Below are 23734 nucleotides of genomic sequence, written 5' to 3'. Positions count from 1 at the left end.
CACATGTTTTTTGAAAGAGTCCAGAGTAGGTGCTTGTACCACCTGAGGCGAGTTTGTTCCAGATCCTGGACACTCGCACTGTAAAAAACTTTTTTCTTATGTCTAGTCTAAATCGGCCTTCCTGGAGCTTATGGCCGTTAGACCTTGTTATCCCTTGGGGAGCTCTGGTGAACAGCTGTTCTCCCAGGTCCTTATGCACCCCTCTAATATAATGGTAGGCTGCCACCAAGTCCCCTCTGAGCCTTCTCTTTTCCAGACTGAAGAGTCCCAAGTCCCTCAGCCTCTCCTCATATGACCTTCCCTCCAGGCCTTGGATTACATGAGTGGCTCTTCTCTGGACTCTGGCTCTCAGATTGTTAGGGACTGGAAGGGACCTTGTAGATCATCCGGTTCAGTCTCCCTGCACTAGGCAGGAATGTGTCACTACATTCCTCCACGCAGATCCTTTGATCCCAGAAGCAGTTCAGTCTGAATCACAACTATAAGCATGGGAGAAATGGCAGATTTTGAGACAGTTTCATGGGTGTTGAGATGCACAGGGCAACTGATCACGCTCAATGCTAACAGGTAAAAAACAGTGGTCACAGGCCCCAAGACTCAGATTCCCTGCTCCCTACTCAATTGGCCAAGAGATCCTTATCTCAGAAAAAATGGGTGGGAACAATACAGACATTAGAACCTGAACTACATCAAACTCCCCCACACCATGGCAGAGGGGTGGGAGCCTGGGACTTTCCTTAAAACATGAGGGCAGATTCTGAGGGCCCTGAGACCTTGCCACCCAGCAGTGAGTGTGTGTGTTTATCCTCTGCTATATGTAGCTGCTCTGTGTAATGTTGCCTGATTGATATCCCAATGAACTGATGTCTAGTTTGGACAAACTTGCATTGGCTTCTCATACTTTTCTGGGTGAAATAAAAGCCTCCAGAGTTGTCTTGGGTGTAACAAAGGGCTGGGATCAAGTCCTCTGAATCCCTGGGTCCCTAGATAAGCTGTGCTGTTCCAAGGCTGTGGCAGTCTGTGGTGAGTCAAGGGCCTGGCTAAGGACTTCCTAGAACACCTGGGAGAGGTCAGGTGTGTCCAGGAGGGGGCTGGGTGGTGATCAGCAGAGAAGAACCCACCTGTCCTGGTTTCCAGGCCCCCCTGCTCTAACTAGCAGTCCTGGAGCTGAGAGAGAACCCAGGAATATGGGCTCCCAGCCCTTCCCTCCCCTGGTTTTAACTCACCAGCCCCCACTTCCAGGAAGCTCAGAGAGACCCCAGGTGTTCTGGTTGAAAACCACCACTACTTTAACCTTTTCCTGCCTCCTCACCCCAGCTGCATCCTGGGCCAGGATCATGAGGCAGTGACAGCAAGAAGCCAGGGCCATTGCAGGGACATGCAGGCAGTGGATCATGGCTCTGCCCCATGCTGTCACCCCCTCAAGATCCTGGGGTCTCCCTGGTCCCACCCACCATTGGAACCAAGTACATGGGGGCCCAAGGGCCCTGGCCCCCCTCGGTAAGAGGGTAGTGTAACCACCTGTCCCTAATTGGATGGGACAGTCCCAAAATGGGAACATTAAGTCACTGTGCCAGGCGGCATGACTCTGGAACAGCATTTGTCCTGGATTTCCAGTATTGTGCAGGGATCTGGGTTTTCTGTTTACTACAGAAAAATGCAGGAAATTATAGGTTTCCCATTGCAGGCTGGCAGAGTTCCAGCCTGCAAAGGGATACAGGGAACAGGACGCAGGGGGCGTCATGTGCATGTGTGTGTATGCACGCATGCATGTGGCTAGGAATACAGGCGGTGGTGGAGAACAGCTCCCCCAGCTGCCAGCAGGTAAGTCTATGTGGGGGAGCAAATTGAGGCCTCCATGGTAAAGTAGGGAGTGAGGCAGGGGCTGGGCCTAGGGGCATTGTCCAGTCAGGGTACTGCATGGGGCCCAGGGCCAGGGCAGGAAGTGGGACAGAGCCATGAGTAGCTTGTTGGGGGGAGGGGAGGGGTGCTCTCTGCTGCTGCGTGTACCCCAGGGGAGGGGGCAAGTGCCCCCCAGATTTATGCATGGGCCAGAGGCAGGTACACGCTGATCACTGTGGGCTTGGGGCTCCCCTCCCTGCTGTCCTCTCCCTGGGAGACCCATGCCAGTCACACCGCCATGGCGAGGTGCCCCCTGCCCACCCAGCAGCACTGGGGCAGCAGTGCAGAGTTGTGGCTCCTGCTGCTGCTCATGGCAGTGTGGCCAGCATGGGGCTCCTGAGGGGAGGGCAGCAGGGCAGGGAGCTCTGAGCCCACAGTGGGCAGTCAGCATCCACTTTCACTTCCGACCATGGGCTGTGCTCAGCTTGGCTCCAGTTATGCCATGGGTGGTGGGGGAGCGGGTGGAAAACAGGCATGTGTCCCACCTTTCCATTTTGAAAAGGTGATCACCCTATCAGTGTCACATGCCCATCATCTTAGCCCCCCTTCCCAGCAAAAATAAAAGTTGGTATCTATGCCACCCACCTATCTTACTCCTGGATGCTGCACTCTGCTGGTCCACAGCCCCATCTCAGCAGCCTGGCTGAATGCCCTGCCTGCATGGGTCCCAGCCCTGGTGCTAGGTGTGGGGTAGACAGGCCAGGGTGCCTAGGCAGCAGGGCTGGGTCTAGCAGCAGTAGCCAGAAGGAGCCATCGCTGCTAGGGCTGCTCGGAAATGAAGTCCAGCTGCCACGCCACCCCAGCTCCATTGTGCACCCAGGGGAGGCAGGACTGGCTGCATGCACCATGGCCTAGGCTGACCCTGTACACAGGCTGGGCAGGGCTGAGGGATCTGCCACCAGCCAGGCAAAATTGCTGTGTGGGCCAGGTCCAGCCCAGGGGTTGTATATTTCCCATTCCTGGCTTAGGGTGATCTCTTATTGGACTGGCTCATCCCAAATCTTTCCTGTATTTATTTATCTTTGCAGCAATACCCTGATGCAAGGCACTATTATGAACATGGAGACAAAGAAGCAGATTCCATCTCACTATGAATGCATCTAAGTGACACTTAAGGATTTTAGAGTGAGGTCTACAAATGTGCTTTGTTTTGCTTTTTTATAATGCAAAATGAGATTCCTTCTAGGCCTGAGGCCCTGGTGCAAAGCATCCTAATTTGTGAAAGCCGCAGTAAAACCACAGGTTTCCCCATTTTAATGGAGACTACTCCTTTTCAGTGCATTGACAAAGAGAAAGGGGAGGGGGAAGGAAGGGGGAAGAGAAAATGGCAGGGCAGCCCTATAAAATGGGAAAGAGGGGATGAGAGGCTCATTTCCTGCAAGAAGACGGGACAGCCCTATGGGACCTGGGAGGGGAAATACCATGACCACTCAGGCGGTTTTCCTAGTTGCTGGGGATAACCACTTTTCTGACATGGTGTAGTATCCGCAGAGGTAATGTATAGTTAACCGCCCACTTTCATTTCCAGTGGGAAGATTTTGGCTTTACACCCACTTCATGGAAATGGGAGACTCCTCCCTAGCTTGCTCCTGCAGTCACATGGTTGAGGGCAAGCGAAACTTGGGGGCATCTGAACCCCAAGCCTCCAGGCTTTGGCCTGCATATAGGATGCCTGCCAAATGATTTGGAAGCATCTGAAGCCCCAGGAAGGGGTGGAGGATGTTTGCCAGTAGTATTGATGAGTACCCTTGAAACTTTTATATGTTTTTTTATACTTTGGGAACAGCTTTGTATGTTTTGAAAAAGTATTTTATCTAACCAAGGGCATAGAGTAGGTTGTTTAGGCTGGGGGAGATCGCTTGTTGCCTAGTTGCTTAATTGCTGGCCTTGCTAGAAGGAAAGGCTATATCAGCGAGGTCCCTGGGGGGGGGGGTTGGTAGGGGGGTTACTTGCTGGGCTTGCTGCACAATTTACCACATCAGCAAATTCAACCTGTCACGTAGCTATATAAGGCTGATGCCCACTTGGGGGGGGGGGGTGCTTGCTTTGCAAATGATTGCCAAGCACCGCTTTCTGCACAGAAATAAAGTTTAAATTGGATCCTCCACCCCTGTGTGTTTATTGGCAGAAGCGCACCAGGCATGTACCCACTGTCCTTTGGGGACAACAATTTCTGGCGACCCAGATGGGACCCAGCTGACTGCCTTGCCCGGTCCACCTCTTCGGCTCCAGCAACAACTGTGGACGGCGCGAGGGCCAGGCGCCACCGACCTTATTCGTCGGAGGTCTGACCGTCTCCTGGTTGCCTGACGGAGTCGTGGAAAGGCACAACGGTGCAACCCTTGGAGGACCAACTTAATCGGGCGGGGCGAGGGAGGTCTCAACGGACTGGTGAGTACTTCTTTCCATATTTTGAGCAGATTGGGAAAGAGATGGCTTTAAAAGTTCCGACCGTGTAGATGCCCTAGGCGAGTGAGATTGGGTGGTAGTCCTGTGAACTCCCTTTAATCAGTTTGGTACTGAGGCTTAGCGGCTGTCGCCGTCCAGTAGTTGGATAATGGGAAATAACCAGTCTAAGATTCCATCCTGCAGTCCCCTAGGATGCATTTTGAAAAACTGGCCAAAGTTTGGAAGCAACCCTATGACAAAAAACCAGATGATTCAGTATTGCAATACATGTTGGCCACAGTACCAACTCACGGATGGTGCAGCCTGGCCGGAGAATGGGTCTTTGGATTATAACACAATCTTGCAGTTACAGTTGTTTTGTAGGCGCCAAGGAAAGTGGGATGAGATGCTTTATGTAGAGGCGTATATGACTTTGTATGGGGATGGGGCTACACAGAAGTCGTGTGGGATATTTAGGTGAAGCAGGGTAATGGCTTTACCGGGGGTCACCACGGCATGTCCGGAGGAGCCGGAGGAGGAAGACGTGCAGTTGCTAATTGCTCCCACAACTCCCCCGTCTTATCCTGTGAGCCCCGTGTCACAACAGGGGACATCTGCTGCACCTGAAATGGCTTGTCAGGGACTCCCGGCTGGCTCGTCCAGTCCATCATCCCCCACCTCCCCTGACAGCCCTGGGGTGCCGTCCCCGGGTCCGGCGAACGTGGGTGATAGCAATCTGGCAGTAGAAGGGACTGTAGAAGATGGGGCGTTTAGCCCTGTGGCGAGTCGCTTACGATCAGGGGCCCAACCAGTAGTTCAGGCCCCTTTGTGCCAAGGGGTGGGTCCTGAGGGTAGACCAGTTTTTGTCCATATGCCATTCAGCACGGCAAACTTGATAAATTGGAAACAGTCCGTGGGCCAGTACCGCCAGAATCCGGAAGCAATGGCACAGTTGTTTTCTACTATTTTCCTCACCCACCAACGAAACTGGATAGATATTCAGGCCTTATTGGCCGCTCTTCTGACTCCGGAAGAAAAGAGGTTGGTCTTAGAGAAAGCGCGCACGATAGCACAGCAGCGTCACCCAACCGGTGATGTAGATGAACTTTGCCCTAAGGAAAATCTGTACTGGGATCCCAACACCCGGGGGGGCCGGCAGGAGTTAGCGCTGTATCGGGAGTTTGTGCTGGCTGCTCTCCGGGAAGCTATCCCCAAGCAGAAAAATTTGTATAAATTGTACGAATTGCAGCAGGGTCCGGAGGAGGATCCTTCCAGTTTTTATGGGAGATTGTGTGAGGCAGCCAGACAGGGGACGGATTTAGATCCAGAGCTGCGGGAAAACGCCAAGATGTTTAACACACTGTTTATAGGACAGTCAGCCCCAGATATTAGGAAAAAGCTACAGAAAGCTGAAGGAGCAGCTGGAATGAGCGTCAGCCAAATGATTGAGATTGCTTATAAGGTGTACTCCAACCGAGATCAGGTTAAGGAGAAAAAGGAAGACAAAAGAATGAAGGCACAGACGTCGTTACAAGCATTGTTGTTGGCAGCGGCAATTGTAGATCAGAGGAGTAGAGGACGGGGCAGGGGAAGTAGAGGGCGTGGAGGAAGAGGAGGCGTGAACTATGCTCCGGGAGGCTACGGCCAGGGTCCCAGGCTGGGACCTAACCAGTGCACTATTTGCAAGCAGGAAGGGCATTGGAAAAATGAGTGCCCCAAGAGGGGGGAGAAGAGACGTGAGGAAGAAGAAAGATTGTTGATGTTAGATGGCTCTGACCAGGAGTGACGGGGACCGGGGGTGAACACTGAAGTAATCCCTGTCTCCCCCGATGAGCCCCTGGTTAGAATGAAAGTAGGGGGAGAACTTATTGATTTTTTAGTAGATAGTGGAGCCTCGCATTCAGTTGTAACCAATTTTAAAGGACCCTTATCAAAAATCAAGATCCCCATAATCGGAGCCACCGGCCAGCGGACCCATCGTCCTTTTGTACCACCCATGGAATGCAAATTGGGAGGAAAGAAAGTGTCCCATCAGTTTTTGTATATGCCTGAGTGCCCCATACCCTTGTTTGGGAGGGATTTGCTGTGCAAATTGCAGGCCCAATTGACCTTTTCAGAGGACCGAATCACTATGAAGATACCAACTGAGGAGGCCTGGAAGGCCCAGATGTGTCTCCTATCGCGGGAGGGGGAGGAAGGGAGAATTCCCCCCGAAGTAGAAGACACTGTAGTGTCATGGGTATGGGCGGGAGAGAAACCAGGGAGAGCGAAACTGGCCACCCCTGTAAAAATTGATTTAAAGCCGGGAATTACCCCGCCCAGGGTGCCACAGTATCGATTGAAAACAGAAGCTTGGAAAGGCCTGGAACCGCTTATAAAGCGATTCTTTGAACACGGTTTGCTCCGGGAGTGCCAATCATCTTTCAATTCCCCCATTTTGCCTGTCACAAAACCCCACAGTAACGACTATCATTTTGTGCAGGACCTCAGAGCTGTGAACAAGGTCACGGTGACCCTCCACCCGGTGGTGCCAAACCCTTATACCTTGCTGGCTACTTTGTCTGCAGAGGACCAGTGGTTTACTGTCCTGGACCTGAAAGATGCCTTCTTTTGCATCCCACTTGAAAGAGACAGCCAAGAGATTTTTGCATTTGAATGGGAGGACCTGAATACTAGGAGAAAAACCCAATTGTGCTGGACAGTTTTGCCTCAGGGTTTTAAGAACAGTCCCACTATTTTCAGCACTGCCTTAAGTACCGATCTTCAGAAGTGGGACAGAAGAACGTCAGGAACCCTGTTACAGTATGTGGATGATCTGTTGATTGCAGCAAAAACGAGGGAAGAGTGCCACCTACTGACCGTAAGTTTACTGAACTTCCTGGGATACCGGGTGTCTCAGAAAAAAGCCCAGATAGAGCAAGAGAGAGTGCGATACCTAGGATTTGACATCTCGCAAGGCCAGAGGATGTTGGGCCCTGAGAGAAAAGAGGCCATCTGCCGGATGGCAGTCCCAAAGACCAAGAGACAGTTGTGAGGCTTTTTGGGGATGGCAGGGTTCTGCCGGATCTGGATCCCCAATTTTGGACTAATAGCCAAAGCTCTTTATGAGGCCACTGCTGGTAGTGAGGGAGATTTGCAATGGACAGCAGAATGCCGAAAGGGCTTCGACACTATCAAACAGGCCCTCATGAAGGCGCCAGCCCTGGGCCTACCCGACCTGAGTAAACCATTTCAGCTTTACGTTCATGAACGCCAAGGAGTAGCGTCAGGAGTGCTGACCCAGTACTTAGGTAGCTGGAAAAGAGCAGTGGCCTACTTCTCCAAACAATTGGATCCTACTAGTTTGGGATGGCCGACCTGCCTGCGAGCAGTGGCAGCTACAGCTATGCTGGTAAAGGAATCTAAGAAACTTACTTTAGGACAGCCAATGACCGTGTATACCCCACATTCAGTGCTGGCGGTGATGGATGCAAAAGGGGGAACCTGGCTTTCCCCTGGACGAATGGCTAAATACCAGGCGGCTCTCCTGGATCAAGGAGACATCCAGTTGCAGACCTCTAGTACACTGAACCCAGCTACGCTAATGCCATTGGAACAAGACGAAGGATTACAGCATGATTGCATTGAAACTATTGAGAGTGTGTATGCTAGCCGGCCGGATCTTAAAGATGCCCCACTACCTAATGCAGACCTTGAATTCTACACAGATGGAAGCAGCTTCATGGACAATGGAACCCGAAAGGCAGGATACGCCGTGGTTACATCCTGGGATACCATGGAAGCAAAAGCCTTGCCTCCAAATACCTCTGCACAGAGAGCTGAGCTTATTGCACTGACCCGAGCTCTCCATTTGGCAAAAGGAAAGACAGCCACTATATACACAGATTCGAAGTACGCTTTTGGAGTCCTACACGCCCACAGAGCTATATGGAAAGAGAGAGGACTCTTAACAGCAAGTAAAAGCCCGGTAAAGCATGGAACAGAGATCCTGAAACTACTTGAAGCCGTGATGGAACCAGTAGAGGTAGCTGTGGTGCATTGTAAGGCCCATCAAAAAGGAGATGGTGAAGTTATAAGAGGAAACCGACGAGCAGATGCTGCGGCAAAAAAGGCTGCCAGAGAACAAGCCAAGGAGACTCCAATATTGGCACTGGTGCCTCAGGTGGCGCTACCTGAAGACCCTCCCAAATATACTGAAAAAGAGAACCAACTCGCAGAGAAATTGAGAAGCAAAGAACGACAAGATGGATGGTGGGTCTTGCCTGAAGGACAGGTCCTGGTGCTGAAATTGATCCTTAGCAAAATGCTCCAAGAGTACCACCAGAGCACCCACATGGGAGCTGACGCCATGACCCAAGGTCTCCAAAGAATTGTAGTGGGACCTAAGATGAGGAAAACAGCAGAACAGATAGTGCGTAGATGCCCTGTCTGTTGTGCCAACAATCCTAAGATTTCCCCCAAACCTCCGCCAGGAGCAGGAAGGCAAGGACTATTAGCAGGAGAATGTTGGCAGATAGATTTCTCTGAAGTTCCCAGGAAGGGACACTACAAATACCTGTTAGTGCTCGTGGACACCTTGACTGGATGGACCGAGGCCTTCCCGTGCCGAACCAACAAAGCAAAGGAAGTGGTCCGGGTGATGCTAAAAGAAATGATTCCACAATTCAGAATCCCAGAGGGATTAGCCTCGGACCGAGGGCCACACTTTGTGTCAAAAGTGCCCCAGGCAGTTTCCCAGGCTCTGGGGATACAATGGGACCTTCACACAGCATGGAGACCACAGTCAAGTGGACAGGTGGAATGAATGAATCAGACTCTGAAAAGACAGCTGGCTAAACTTTGCCAAGAGACTCAGTTGAAATGGCCCGAAGCTCTGCCTCTTGCCTTGCTTAGAGTGCGCATAGCCCCTAGAGCTAAATTGGGAGTTAGTCCATTTGAATTAATATATGGCAAGCCGTATCCTAAGAATCCAGTGGTGACGCATGGGAGTCAAATGCATGTAAAAGGGGAAGGCTGGGTAAAAGATTATTTGTATTCTTTGTCTGCTGTATTGTCTTCTCTCCACAGGTATGTCCAGGAGCGACTTCCACTCCCCTTAGATACACCAGTCCATAAGTTCCAGATCGGAGACGAGGTGCTGGTCCGAACGTGGAAAGACGAGCCGCTTCAGCCCCGGTGGAAGGGACCGTATCCTGTGATTCTCACCACTCACGCTGCAGTAAAGGTTCAGGGGGTAAAACCGTGGATACACTACACTCGGGTGAAGGCCGCACCAGAAGCACTACCTGCGGGAAAAGTTGCTGAGAGTGTCGCACCAGAAGCCAACACAAACAGACACCGTTGGACAGCAGAGCCAGTAGAAGGACTTAAATTTCTGTTTAAACGTCAACCATGTGGACAGTAGTTCTTTGCATAGGTGTAATGTTTCTAGGGTCTAAGGGGTTGGTGCATCAAAGGTTTGAAAAGAGTCAAAATGTGTGGGTTTATTTGGCAAAGGGCGTATTGAATGTCACTCATTTTTGTTTGGCAGGAGGAACATCGGTTGAGGATATTTTCACGTCATGCCTTATAGGGGTGCCCACTCCATTGGAAGCACTCTGGAATCAGACTTGGTTCGCATCTGAGGGAATAGGAGTTCCAATCAATTACACTAACTACCCCATGTGGGGAACCATTACCACAGAAAAAAACGCCAGTACCTTTGAAATAGATTTGTTGACAGTCACCTCCCCTGGTAACACCAGCTGTGCCAATTTTGTGAACTGTACCAAAGCTTGTAAAAGCCTAACCAAAGAAACAAAAATTTTCAATTGCTCAGACGTGACTAATGTATCTTGCAACTACGGTCATGTTGTATTACCCCGGGGGTGGTTCCTTCTTTGTGGAAAGACTGTCTATTCATATATCCCAGCCAATGCCACAGGAGGCCCTTGTGCTCTGGGCCGGTTGACTGTCTGGCTACCAGGTATGCCTATGACCTCTAGTAAACGTCACCGGAGAGGTTTGAATGTGCTAGATGAATCCTGTGATAGTGACGTAGACCTCCTGAGTAAGGCTGAGGTAGTGTCTGTCGCTGCCGTGCACTGCAGCGGGGGGGTCCAGAGCCTTAGAGGCCGTCAGGCGGGTAGTTGTGACGCTTGGAGTGGAATTAATTAGGCAGACGCTTATCGGTTGTAAAGCAAGGTTATTTACTCACGCCGTCAATGTGGTGAAACACGGAGGTCAGAGATACTTGGTTAGTTACAGCTTAGGGTTCGTGGGTCGGTCTGCATAAGTGGTCAGATAGAAATGGTTGGGCAGAAATGGTCGGGCCGGCTGTCAGTCGTCGATTTACGTCTGAGATAGGGTCAAAGACGGGGGACGAGCTGGCAAGTGATCAGATTGCCAGTTTACTCTGATACGTATGTTCAGAGGTCTCCAGGTGTATATGGAGTCGCCCTCTGACTTCACGGAAGTGAAAATGGGTTTTATTTGTGTAATAGCCAATTGCTTTTCGCCACATCATAAATTTAATTAGAATCGCCAATTTTCTAGCGGTCTTCGCTAGGGTGTTATGACAGGGCTACTCCTCTTTTTACTCTGACCAATTATAATGATTTATGTACAGCACAGAAGGCAAAAGTTTTATCTCTGTTAGTGGCGCAGCAATAAATTTCTTTTTGCTGACACGCAGAGCAAAAGGTTGTTACCAGCATCTGTTAACCCTTAGTTAACTTCAGTGCAGAATGAAAATGCTTTAAATAATATCTCTTGCTTGTGGCATAGGCACTACTATAATTGGGTTGTGACAGTGTCCTTAGCAGTTTCCATAGTAGGGGTGCCAGGCCTAGCAGTGGATGCCGAGAGGCAGCTTAGTAAGGTGGCCTGTGCCCTGGCAAAGGACCTAAATACAACTTCACAGGCCCTAGCTGCCCTCAATACTGAAATGAAAGAACTAAGAGGAGCTACTCTGCAAAATAGAGCAGCCATAGATTATCTGTTGCTGAGGCATAACCATGGATGTGAAGAGTTCGAGGGAATGTGTTGTTTCAATTTGACAGATAATTCCAAGTTGATAGAGTCAAAAGTGCAGAACTTGAAAGAAGTTCTGTCCCACATCAAGCAAGAGGAAGGGTTCGATTTCTCTTGGCTTACTTCTTGGCTTCCTAGTTTTTCCTGGCTTAAACAAATTTTCCTGTTAACTGTAGCAGGTATATGTGTTTTCTTGATGATTTGTTGTGGAGTACAATGTGTACCTATGTGTTGTGATGTATTCAAAAGATCAGTTCCTTCCCCTGTTAATCGTGTGATGTTTGTAAAATCATCAGTTACAAATCCGATCCAAAAGAATCGGGAGGGAGCCAGGAAATTCCTGACGATGAAAAAGATGGTTGAGGACTATGATCCTATTCCATAGGGCCATAGCCTTGAAGGGGGGATTTGATGAGTACCCTTGAAACTTTTATATGTTTTTTTATACTTTGGGAACAGATTTGTATGTTTTGAAAAAGTATTTTATCTAACCAAGGGCATAGAGTAGGTTGTTTAGGCTGGGGGAGATCGCTTGTTGCCTAGTTGCTTAATTGCTGGCCTTGCTAGAAGGAAAGGCTATATCAGCGAGGTCCCTGGGAGGGGTTGGAAGGGGGGTTACTTGCTGGGCTTGCTGCACAATTTACCACATCAGCAAATTCAACCTGTCTTGTAGCTATATAAGGCTGATGCCCACTTGGGGGGGGTGTGCTTGCTTTGCGAATGATTGCCAAGCACCTCTTTCTGCGCAGAAATAAAGTTTAAGTTGGATCCTCCACCCCTGTGTGTTTATTGGCAGAAGCGCACCGGGCACATACCCACTGTCCTTTGGGGACAACAGTATGGCCACATATGGTTCTTGAATGACTCACAGATTTGGAACTGACTTGGTTGATTTGACTTGGAACATGAAAAAAAATAATAATAAGGAAAAGCCTGGATGCAGGGTGATGGCCAAGTCTGCTGGCTTGCCCCAGACCCCAGGTACAGATTCCCTTCAGGGAGCCAGGATTCCTGCTGGGCCAGGGGAACTGGGTAGCAGGGAAGAAGGGGTGGTTTCTCCTCACTGAGCTTCCTGTGGACTCCCAAAATCTACCCTGCCTTCTACTTGCCTTCAGACTAATACAGCTAAGTCTCCCACTGTGAAATCAGAAAAAAATAAATGCCTTAAACTTTGATCATACGAGTTATAAGATGACATAACCGCTTTGTGGGGAATTGCTGGCTCTGTATAGTAGAACAGATAAGGGAAAGTGTTTGTTCTTTGTAACTCCTCTGCAACTGTTTTGCCCACCGCAGCCTGGAAGATAGCAGAAAAAAATACGTACAACTCTGATTTCCAGGTGCAAGAAGGGGGTGTTAGTTCTAACCTCGTCTCCCCCATGGTTCCCATCCTGATAATAGCAAGGCAGTGTAAGCTGGTGTTTGTGGCTGCTTTTTCTGGCGGGCTGCACTATATGATCACGTGAGTTGTAAGCGACTGTTAAAAAGTATATAAGCCTCCTGATTTTGCTCTTGGGGGGGGACCCCTTCCAAGTGCTTGGGAAATCCATGTCACTTTGGAGTCCCCCCTACAGCTGTAGTTTCATTTGAATAAAAGCTTCTGCTGACCTGACCCAAAAGTATGCTGCGTGTGTTTCCACGACAATTCCTGGTGCCGTGACTCGGATCCAGAACACGTGTTGAGGAAGGAGGACCGCGGACTGGCCCCCTCCCCCAAACCCGGAGGCACCAAACTTGAGAGGTAAGAGACCTAATTCAAAATCTCTATTGGGGTTTCGGAGGAGGGCTGCCCATAGGCTCCCAACTTGGCCGTGGTAACTGGATCTGAACCTTGTTAAAACAGGTCAGTCTGAACCTTACTGCCGGCTAAAATTTTCTGTCTGGTAATCCTGTCTGGTAACATGTTCTGTTCAGGGAGAATCTGTCTGAATCACCTCCATCCAACAGCACATTGGGCTTGAAGTTAGTTAACCGAGGCAATGTGGGAGGGGGTCTGGCTGACTCAATGGATGTGTGTGTGTGTGTGTGTGTGTGTGTGTATTTAGAAATATGAGCCACTGACCAGGTCTGGGACTACAGTTGGGTTCAGCCGCCCCAATTCTGCCTGACAGGGCAGTTTTAAAAGCAAGGGGGCCCAACTGGAACCTCATGACCTAGTGGACAGGGCTTCAGAGTGATTTTGTCTTTTCCAAACCCCTTGTCCCAGTAGCTTCTGCCAAAGCAGAAGTGAAAGGATCCCTTTTGTGTTTCCCTCCCCATTTCCATTTTATGAGCCAGTGTTGGGTCAGAAGCCTTTTGTCTAGGCAGTGAAAAAACTGCAGGGCAAGGCACTGAGCGGCCCGGACATCCTAAATAAGCCTATCCTACGTCTCCCTGTGTGACTGAAAATGGGAACAGGTCAGTCAAAACAAGTTCTAGTCCCCCCTAAGGGGACTCCAGCGTACTTTATGTACACACACTATTCTCCTGAGGCTTGCAAGTACCTGGATAAGTGGAACTGGTATACTAAGGGTGATCCTGTGAAGCATTTTCCACAGGAAGGAACATTTGATCAGGATAAAATAGTGCACTTAAGAGGGGCTTTAGAGTCCCGTGGATCCAAAACACCACGAAACCAGTGGGACGTGTTCTTTTATTGGTATGATGAAATGTCCAAAAAGCGAACAGAATCTCAAACTAGAAGTCTAAAAGACTCTCAAGAAAAATTAAAACAGCAGTTAAAAGCTGTTTGGGAGAAATTGGCTGCTCCCCCAAATTACATGCCGGCCACTGCTCCAATGTATCCAGCATTGCCTGGGGCGCCCCCACCGCCAGAGCCAGCAGAGGATATCCTTGACTTTTGTTCAAATCCTGCTCTCATGAAACTCCCACATCAGCAACAACCGGTTCAACATCAGGCTGCAGCCCAGGCTAGTGACCCATTAGCTGAAGCTCCTTTGGTAAACTCATCCACGGAGCTTAATAGTCCAGACTCATCCACCATACCTGTCACTCAATCATCACCAGTGTGGCAATTTACTCCTGGGTCACAACCCACCACAGGTGTATTTAGAAGAATGGGAATAGGCACGGAAAGATCTCCCATCAATCTTAGATCCCGGGATGTACAGATTTTCCCCCTAAGACAAATGCCAGGCATTGGCACCAATGGACAAAATATAGTAACCGTGCATGCACCCTGGACTCCAGGTGATCTCTATGATTTAACTCAAAAATTCCCCAAAATCAGGGAAAACCCAGAGAATTTTCACGAAGAATTGCAGACTGTTATAAATTGTTATAATCCAACATGGGCTGACATTAATTAGCTCATGCAATCCATTTTGCCCAAGGAAACTATGCTGCGTCTGTACACTGCCTGTACTTGGCCAGATCAAAACCCAGGGACTGGCCAAGACTTTATTGACAAGAAAAATGCTTTGGTTTGGGCAGTTCTCACAATTTGCCCGAAAAAGGCAGACTGGACCAAAATAAATACCTGTAAACAAAACAAAAATGAACACCCCAGTGACTATTTGGAATGCCTCAAACAGGCATTTGAACGATATTCAGGAATGGATGACCCAGTCAGAAATGCTAAACAAGCAATAGTGGCAGCATTTGTCCAGGGACTTAACCCTAAAATTGCTGAGAAAATTCAAACAGTAATTATTGGCTGGGAAACTAAAGATTTGACTGAAGTCCTTGCTGCAGCTAACCATTTTCATTACAAATTGGAACAGTCTAAAGACAATGCCAAGTTTAAGTTAATGGCCTTACAGATTTCTCAGTTGCAGGGTCCAGGTAGAGGAAGGGGACGTGGACGGGGAAGGGGAGGCCCGGGTAGATTCAGGAGAAGAGATAAATCCTCAGACCCACAAAACCCAGGCTATGGGAACCAATGTCATTACTGCAAGCAAGAAGGACATTGGAAATTAGAATGCCCCAACTGCCCTGGCCAAGGACCCAGCCCCAGCCCCCACCTTCTCTTCCGGTCAATTTCCCCAGTGTTAAATTGGACAGCCTGAGGGACAGTGACATCATCACTCCTTTGCTTGCTACTGACCAATCTGGTCCATTTGTTGAATGCCTTATTTCTGGTAAACCTGTCTCCTATCTTCCCGCTCCACGCTAAAGGCTACTGAATTTCCTTTCCTACCTCATTCTCCTGAAACTGTAAATGCTGTCGGTATAGGCGGACAACCTATCCCACATCCCGTCTCTGAACCTGTCTCCATCTCTATTGGCCCTTTGTCTGAAAATCATGCCTTTCTTCTTAGCCCCTGTGCACCTGTCAACCGTCTTGGAAAGGATTTGCTGTGTAAACTGGGATGCGTGATTTATTGTAGCCCAAATGGTGTTTACCTTGAGGTACCAGAACATAGGGAAACTGAGCTTGTGGCTTTGCTAACCCAGGAGTACTCTAATCCTGACACTTCCTACTTGCAAGAGGAACTGTTGGCACGAGTACCTCCATGCGAATGAAGTGGGGCACATGCTGAGTGCTGAACCAGTGCGTATCACCCTGAACCCTGCCAAGCCACTTCCTCATGTCCCACAGTACCCCATCTCAAAGGAAGCTGAGGAAGGGATCAAGCCTGTCATTTTCTCACTCCTTGAGCAAGGGATTATTGTCCCAACACACTCCCCTTGTAACACACCTATCCTACCTGTCAAGAAACCTGGTAAAGATACTTATTGCTTTGTGCAAGACCTTCGAGCTGTAAATGCTGCTGTCTTACCCACTTTCTCCGTGATCCCTAACCGTGCCACTATTCTTTTCTGTATCCCTTCAGATGCTACATATTTCACAGTAGTGGACCTTTGTTCTGCTTTTTTCTCTATCCCCATTCAGCTGCATGGTAAAAAGCATCGCCCAATTGCGTATTACAGCTCTGCCCTTGATCCCGTGGCTGTGGGACTTTCTCCTTGCCTCCATTCAGTTGCAGCTGCTGCCTTGTTGGTTAAAAAAGCAGATACTCTAGTTTTGGAACACTCTTTAACCATTGCAGTTCCACATGCTGTGATGGCCCTTCTCCTCAAGGGCAAAACTCAGCACATTTCCAATTCCTGTCTTACTAAGTATGAGAAACTTCTACTGTCAGCTGCAAATGTAACCTTAAATCTCTGTTCAATCCTGAATCCTGCGTCACTTCTGCCAATCACCTCTGATGGTGAGCCTCATGATTGCCTGTCTGTTACAGCTCAATTGTTAACCCCTTGAACTGACCTCAAGGACATTCCTATCCCGAACTTTGACCTTGTTTTGTTTGTTGATGGTTCCTGTCTTAGAAATGATGCAGGCAAATTAGTTGCGAGATATACAGTATGCACTCGGTATGCTGTTTTGGAAGCCTATTCTTTACCCCAAGCTCGTTCTGCTCAAGTTGCTGAACTCATTGCTTTAACACATGCTTGCATTCTTGCGAAAAATCAAACCACAACCATTTATACTGACTCTAAGTATGCTTTTGGTGTTGTTCATGATTTTGAACAAATCTGGAAACAAAGAGGGTTCCTCACTTCATCAGGGACCCAAATCAGTCATGGTTGTTATGTAAAAGCGCTCTTAGAAGCTGTTCAATTGCCTCTTGCTATTGCTATTGTTAAATGCAAAGCTCATGAGAAACCCTTTAATGATGTCACACGAGGAAATGATCTGGCAGACCGTTCTGCCAGAAATGTGGCCCTTTCTGGCCCACAGTCTTCTAACTCTGTTCTTGTTTGTTTTTCAGCAGACCAGTCTCCTTTGGCTAGCCTTTCAAGTCTGGCCCTTCTTCAAAATCAGGCCCCAAAAAAGAAAAAGGATGACTGGCTGCATGCAGGGTGTTCACTGCACCCCAACTCTCTCTGGCGCTCCCCAGACAGCCGCCTGGTGGCGCCTAGAGAGCTTTTGCCATATCTTGCTCGTCTCACTCATTCAGTAGCCCATACGAGCAAGGGGGGCATAGTTGCTGCAGTACAAAGAGATTGGTTTGCCCCAAATTTTCCTTCCATGGCACAACAGTACTGTAGCTCCTGTCCCATCTGCTTAGCTCACAACATTGGGCAACGGGTAAAAACGACACCCACAGCCCATCCCCCTCCATGGTGACCGTTTATAAATCTGCAAATTGATTTTGTGCAGCTACCTAAGTGCTGTTCTTATGAGTACATTCTTGTTATTATTGATATGTTCTCTAGATGGGTAGAAGCCTACCCATGTGTACATGCTGATTCCATCACTGTAGCAAAGAAATTGCTCAAAGAATTCATCCCTAGATTTGGATTGCCCCTCACAATAGATAGTGACAAAGGAACCCATTTCACAGGACAGATAGTAAAAAACATCTGCCAAGCACTCAACATACAGCAACACCTACACTGTAGTTATCATCCACAATCAAGTGGTGCTGTAGAATGTAAAAACTCTGATTTGAAAACACGCATTTCAAAGATTTGTGCTGAAACAGGCCTCAAATGGCCTGATGCCCTGCCCATTGCTCTTATGCACATTAGGAACACTGTTAACAGAAAACATGGCCTAACCCCTTATGAAATACTCATGGCACGACCCATGGGGATGCCAGCCACACCACCTGTTGCCCCACACCAAACAGACCTACAATTGACTGATGAAACTGTACTAAATTATTGCAAGGCATTAATGAAGTATGCCAGGTCTATTCATTCACAGGTCCAAGAAGCCTTACTTACCTCAACCACTGGATGTTCCCTGTCACAACCTCGAACCAGGAGATTGGGTCTACGTAAAGGTCTATCAACGGAAAAACGCACTTCAACCCAGATGGAAAGGACCTTTCCAGGTACTTCTGACCACTAATACTGCTGTTTGTTGCTAAGGTCACCAAACGTGGACTCACGCCTCGCACTGCAAGAAGGTATCACCTTCACTGGACCCCGAAGCAGCTGAATTCCAACCAAGGTTGGGACCTTTCCCTGAGGCCAAGGACAAAGACCCTCAGAACCTCACTCAGGCAAGTGAGGAGCATCAGGGTGCAAGTGCTAGTAACCTCTTCCCTGAACCCAACGCCTCAGCTCAGCCGGATTCATCAGTTGAAGAACGAAGATATCATCTCTGGCCTTGAAGAAAGTGAATGCTCCCACTTGGAAGATCACCGCCTCGATCAAGACCAAGAGCCGACGTTATCAGTCCTTTAGGTAACCTGAGCCCAGAGGACGAAGAAAGACTTTGGCTGCCTGGGTTTGGCTGGATAGCAGCCGAACGTGGTCCGTCCTATACGATGCATGTCAACCGACAGTGCCAGATAAGGCAGAACACCTGTCCAGATTTAAGTACCCTTTCTGCCCCAGGCCTTTACTGGCTCTGCGGAAACAGGGCTCATAAAATCTTGCCCTGGAATTGGGTGGGGGCATGCACTCTTGGATGTGTTATCCCTGGTTTCGAAATGCGTAGTGCAATATATCTGGAACGAGTAAAAAATTTCAACCATCACATGAAAGGGGCGGTTAACCCCTTAGCTACCAGAAACACAGGGTTCCATTGATTTGTGAGAACCTTCATACTGTGGCTTGGAGTAAGAGAATTGGAATTAGCCATAATTAACATTTCAGCCACAATGGAAGCTATGGGAAATGCCACTGCAGATGCAATTCAGGCTCTGCAAGAAGAGATCTCCCAGATCTCACAAGTAACTATACAAAACCTCATAGCCCTAGATTACCTATTAGTATCCCAGGGAGGAGTATGTGCCTTAGTAAACTCCACCTGTTGTGTCTATGTCAATCAGAACATGTGAATAGAAACTGACATTCGCAAAATTTGAAATCAGTTAAGGGTCCTACATCAAGTGGCCTCAAAAAATACCAACTGGGGTCTAGAAGAAATGTGGTCTTGGCTAACCTCCTGGCTCCCAGATTTCGGGGCCCTTGGCAAGAAAATCCTGTATAGAATATCGTTTATCTTGATAGTTCTGACAATGTTTTATGTCTTAGTGCAACTGATCCTCTGCTGCATGAAAGCCAGCAGGAGAAGCTTTAGCAAGGCAAGAAAACACACGGCAGAGTCTAGAATAATGGTGTTACAAAAGTGTGAGCAGATTGAAAGAAAACATGAAAGGCTGCATGATGAAATAGAGGGACTCACGAGAATGGAAGTTTAAGGCTAAAGTGAGACTAAACAGTCTCAAAGAGGGGACTGTGGAATCAGAAAAAAATAAATGCCTTAAACTTTGATCATACGAGTTATAAGATGACATAACCACTTTGTAGGGAATTGCTGGCTCTGTATAGTAGAACAGATAAGGGAAAGTATTTGTTCTTTGTAACTCCTCTGCAACTGCTTTGCTCACCACAGCCTGGAAGATAGCAGAAAAAAGTACGTACAACTCTGATTTCCAGGTGCAAGAAGGGGGTGTTAGTTCTAACCTCGTCTCCCCCATGGTTCCCATCCTGATAACAGCAAGGCAGTGTAAGCTGGTGTTTGTGGCTGCTTTTTCTGGCGGGCTGCACTATATGATCACGTGAGTTGTAAGCGACTGTTAAAAAGTATATAAGCCTCCTGATTTTGCTCTTGGGGGGGGACCCCTTCCAAGTGCTTGGGAAATTCATGTCACTTTGGAGTCCCCCCTATAGCTGTAGTTTCATTTGAATAAAAGCTTCTGCTGACCTGACCCAAAAGTATGCTGCTTGTGTTTCCATGACACCACCTTCCCAGTCAGGGCTACAGTCTGTCCCTGGGAAGGGAAGAGAGGCACAGCCTTTCCTGAGTCCAGAAGAGTATGGGAGCCTGATTCTGCTGCAGGCATGTGGCACCCTGGAAGGGGTCTTGCAGTGGTTAGGAATCACTGCTGAACCCACAGGGAGATGCTCCCTAGGCATCCCCAGGGCTCTGGCACAGATTCCCTGCAAGGGTTTTTTCTCATTCACTCTGCTGTTTTATGCTTTCAGGAGCCAAGACAAAAGTTCCCTGTGAGCTGATAGCAGTGGAGCCCAGGAGAGGGGAGGGGATTTAGGGAAATATGGGGAAAGGATCAGATTGGCACCAGGAGAATTCTCATGGGGGTGGGAGGGGGGCCGTGTGTGCACATGTGTACGTGTATGTGTATGTGTAATGAGCAGTCAGTGGCTAAAGCCCCAGCCCCAGCACCCACTTAGAGGGGGGCCATGAACAGCAACCACTACCATTGCTGGCCCAGGAGTTGAAGCTGCCTGGCTCAGCTCCTGCTGCTGCCGCCGCCGCCACCAGTGGCAGACCCCAGCTGTTGCGTGTGTGTGCACTTGTGTGTGCAAATATTCCTCGTGGCTTCACGCTGGGGGAGATTTGTGTTGGACAGGTGGGGATAGCCCACGAGTCTGGACTAGAGAGAGCCTCCATCTGTCTGGGTCCTGACTGAGCTGGTCTCCGCAGCCTGGAGCTAGCGAAGAAGCCAGATCCACCTCTAACTCCCCTTCCAGCATCTTTGCTGTCAGGCAGAGCACAAGTGTTTCTTGGCTGTGCAGGGTGAATGTCCGTTGCACTAGCGGCCATGTGGTGCTGAGGCCGGCCCAGAGAGTACGTGCCATGAGCATCATCAGGAAGAAGAAGAGGAGCTGAGCACCAGGAGAAAGGCCTTGATCATGGTTGAGCCTTGGTGTGAGGAGCTGTGAGCTAGGGGGGTCCTGGTCTTCCTGGCCCCACAGCAGGGCTGCTTGTCCCCACATACCCCACAGGCCTGGGCTGCTGGGTGCCAGGGCCCTTCATGCAGCCCTTGAGCAGGATGCCACTTCTCATCGATGGAGGATAAAGGAGCAGGAGCATGTGCAGCTTCAGAGCCCCCATCAATGCCTGCACCTGGCCAAGCCCGGCCCGTGGGCGCTGCCCCCAGAAACAGCTGCAGCAGCAGGGGAGCAGCGCTGTCCTGAGTGCCCTGGGGACCGCGCGGGGGCCTGAGAGGAAGGGCGTGGGCTTCTCAGGCTCTGGCCCTGGGGGAGGTGCCACAAGGGCCCATGTTCCCAGTGTCCATGGCACTGGGACCCCCAGTAATGCCTGTGGAGTCATTTCTCCTCACACCCCCATGTTCTGCCCGAGGGAAGGGAAACGGCTTCTGCCCCAGGACTCAGAGGGAACATGCTCACTGAGGGGGTGACAGGGAAATTGCCCCAACACTGAAGATTTTTTACCCCTTGAAGATGAAAGGGAGGCACTATGCGAGGGGAAGGGGTTATTTGAACTATCCTTCAAGGGGGGAAGATAATATCCCAGACAAGCTGTCCTGTGGAACTGCCCCCCCCCCCCGGGAATGGTTTGTTCCAGAGGGGCAGTTGTGGCAGTTGCCCCAGCACCGCACCCCCACTTGCCCCTCAGCCCGGCGTAGGGGGTGGAGTGGGGGCAGGGGACTGGGGCTGCGCAGCCCTGGTCTGGGGACTCGACCCCTCCGCCCATGGCAGGGGTGGGCAGAGCTGGGGCGGTTTGTCGTGTCACCATCGGGGCGGACCCCAGGGGGGAAGGGAAAGGCTCCCTCCCTCAGCCCTGCGCAGCCCCGCCCGGGTGCAGAGGGCTCGACTGCCCCACGCAGCTCAGCCCCGGGGGGAGGCAAGGGCTGCCCTTGGGCTGGGAAACTCACCGCAGTGCTCTGGTTCTGCCCCAGGCTGTGGGGTGGGGCAGAAACAGCTGTGATCTGGAGGGGCAGTGAGACAGGGCGCCGTGGGGAGGTGACTTTGGGGGTTCAGTTCACCACTGGCCCCTCCCTGCCCCTCTTTTACTCCTCTGCTATGTCTTGTTGTGAAATGACTTAAAGACGTTGGAAAGGTAACCTCATCCTTTAGGGGAGAGGGGCATGGAGTTAAGGCCAGGTGTTACTGTTTCTGTTTGCCTTCCTCTTATCTAGGTCCCCACTATCAACTATTTAAATCCTGGCACCCTTCCAGGACCTCAGCCTCTCAGACCACAAGGTTTCTCCTTGACCTAGCCAACAGTCCTGGTCCAGTCCTGCCTGGATCTCAAACCCAGAGCCCCTGGCTCTATTGGCTGATGAATTAATTCCTGCAGGATCCCTGTTTTTACTGCTCTGACCAAGGCTAGGCCTGAGAGGGAGTCCCCCAACCCTTCCAGGGTCAATCACTGGAGACTCCCATGCCTTGGCACTGTGCCATGTTGCCTCCTCATCCCCCATGATAGCTGTGCCTGATCCACCAGTTATTATCAGCAGATATTTAAGGGAACTTTTTCCCCTTTGGGTTGCAAAGAAACAAAGCGCAAAACACATAACTTCACCCCCTCTGGGCCCAAACAAATAACAAAGAAAAATACCTATCCAACTTACCACTGCCAAGATCCCCGTATCTGCTTTTCTGCTGCTGAAGTCGGGCGGGGGTCGGGTCTCCCCAGCCAAGCTCCCCTCCCCCCCTTACTGTCTGGGACCAGCTTTTATGACTCCTCGCCCTTCCCCTTCGTCGGTCACCTGACTTTGCCCAGTCAGGCTAGCACAGGAGGCCCTCATTAAAGGCTTGCAGTCTCATTAAAGAGTGCAATGCATCCGTTGCTGGTTTATCACCCCTTCTGGCTCTGAAGGTCCTAGTTTTAAAAACCTCACCCTTTGGATCTGCCCCACAGTCTCTTCCACCAGGGATGAAACCCCATGACAATCAGTTTTAGGCCAGCAGTTTCTCCCCTTTTTTCAGAAAAATGTTTGTTTTTCACTTTAGCTTCTATTGAAATATTCTGGGTTCCTGTTTCTGTCCAGGGGGATCGATCTGGCAGAGTAGGGATGCACTGTAGGGACCTGGCCACTCAGGCTGGGCAGTCTAAAGAGGCTGGACGGGCTGCTGCCCATGGTGCTCCCTTGTGTGCTGCTGGCTGAAGAAACTAGTGTGCCTTAACCGCGCCAATATAATCTGCCATGGTAGGCCTTTATTGGCACCCAGGGATCCCACTCACCCTCATCTCACCCAGACTCCAAACAGGTTGGTGGAGGCCTTTGGGATAGGGATGAGGAATATGGGAGACTGGATGAGGAATATGGGAGCTTCCATCACTAGGCATATGCCCCTATAGGGGCCGTGGCTTACAAGAACAGCCTCCTGTCTTCCATGGAGGCTGCCCAGGAGCCCAGTGGGTAAACATAAGAACATAGTAATTGCCATTTACTGGGTCAAACCAGAGGTCAATCCATCCCCTGTGTCACACATGGCAGAAAGCAGATGCTGAAAGGAAAAGTGAACTGGGTCTGACCAGGGATTTTTTCACTGTTTACCTCTCATATGCAGCCTCCAGCATTTAAGGCCTAGGAGGTTCTGATTCAGAGGCCGTGCCCCTCACGCCCATGCTCAGTAGCTACTAATGTCCCTTTTCTCCAAGAATTTGTTCAATCCCTTGGTAAATCTGACTAAACTCTCAGCTTCCACAGCATCTGGTGTCATCGAGTCCCATACTTAAATTACACACAGCGTGAAAAAGAATTTATTTTGGTCAGTTAGAAAATTGCTACCTACTAGTTTCATGTGGTGACCCGTA

General features: G+C 49.7%; 2 protein-coding genes across 3 annotated transcripts in view; one reads left to right on the top strand and one right to left on the bottom strand.

Moving 5' to 3' along the window:
• The window catches only part of LOC102569836 (zinc finger protein 501), a 45579-nt gene extending 22947 nt beyond the window's left edge, over positions 1–22632 (bottom strand). The window contains exon 1 of the mRNA XM_019482403.2: positions 22545–22632. The gene's annotated coding sequence lies outside the window, so the exon portion shown is untranslated. The remainder of the gene's footprint in view (positions 1–22544) is intronic.
• Positions 1698–12074, top strand: LOC132252122 (protein NYNRIN-like). 2 transcript variants are annotated; one of them, XM_059732500.1, is made up of 4 exons: positions 1698–1824; positions 2931–3027; positions 4031–4293; positions 6773–12074. In XM_059732500.1, the coding sequence occupies exon 4, from the start codon at positions 7337–7339 to the stop codon at positions 9092–9094; it is 1758 nt and encodes a 585-aa protein (XP_059588483.1). In that variant the 5' UTR covers positions 1698–1824; positions 2931–3027; positions 4031–4293; positions 6773–7336; the 3' UTR covers positions 9095–12074. The 2 variants fall into 2 exon arrangements, with proteins under 2 accessions (XP_059588483.1, XP_059588484.1); XM_059732501.1 differs by lacking the exons at positions 1698–1824; positions 2931–3027 and having other exon boundaries at positions 3913–4293.
• Positions 22633–23734: the final 1102 nt, after the last annotated feature.

Source organism: Alligator mississippiensis, chromosome 8, assembly GCF_030867095.1.
Source record: "Alligator mississippiensis isolate rAllMis1 chromosome 8, rAllMis1, whole genome shotgun sequence".
Lineage (NCBI taxonomy): Eukaryota > Metazoa > Chordata > Crocodylia > Alligatoridae > Alligator > Alligator mississippiensis.
The sequence above is the reverse complement of the archived record's forward strand: the minus strand, read 5'-3'. Positions and strand labels throughout refer to the sequence as shown.

Bases quoted from the DNA above. Each gene is read 5' to 3' on its own strand.
- LOC132252122 (XM_059732500.1), top strand. From the start codon at position 7,337: ATGGCAGGGTTCTGCCGGATCTGGATCCCCAATTTTGGACTAATAGCC.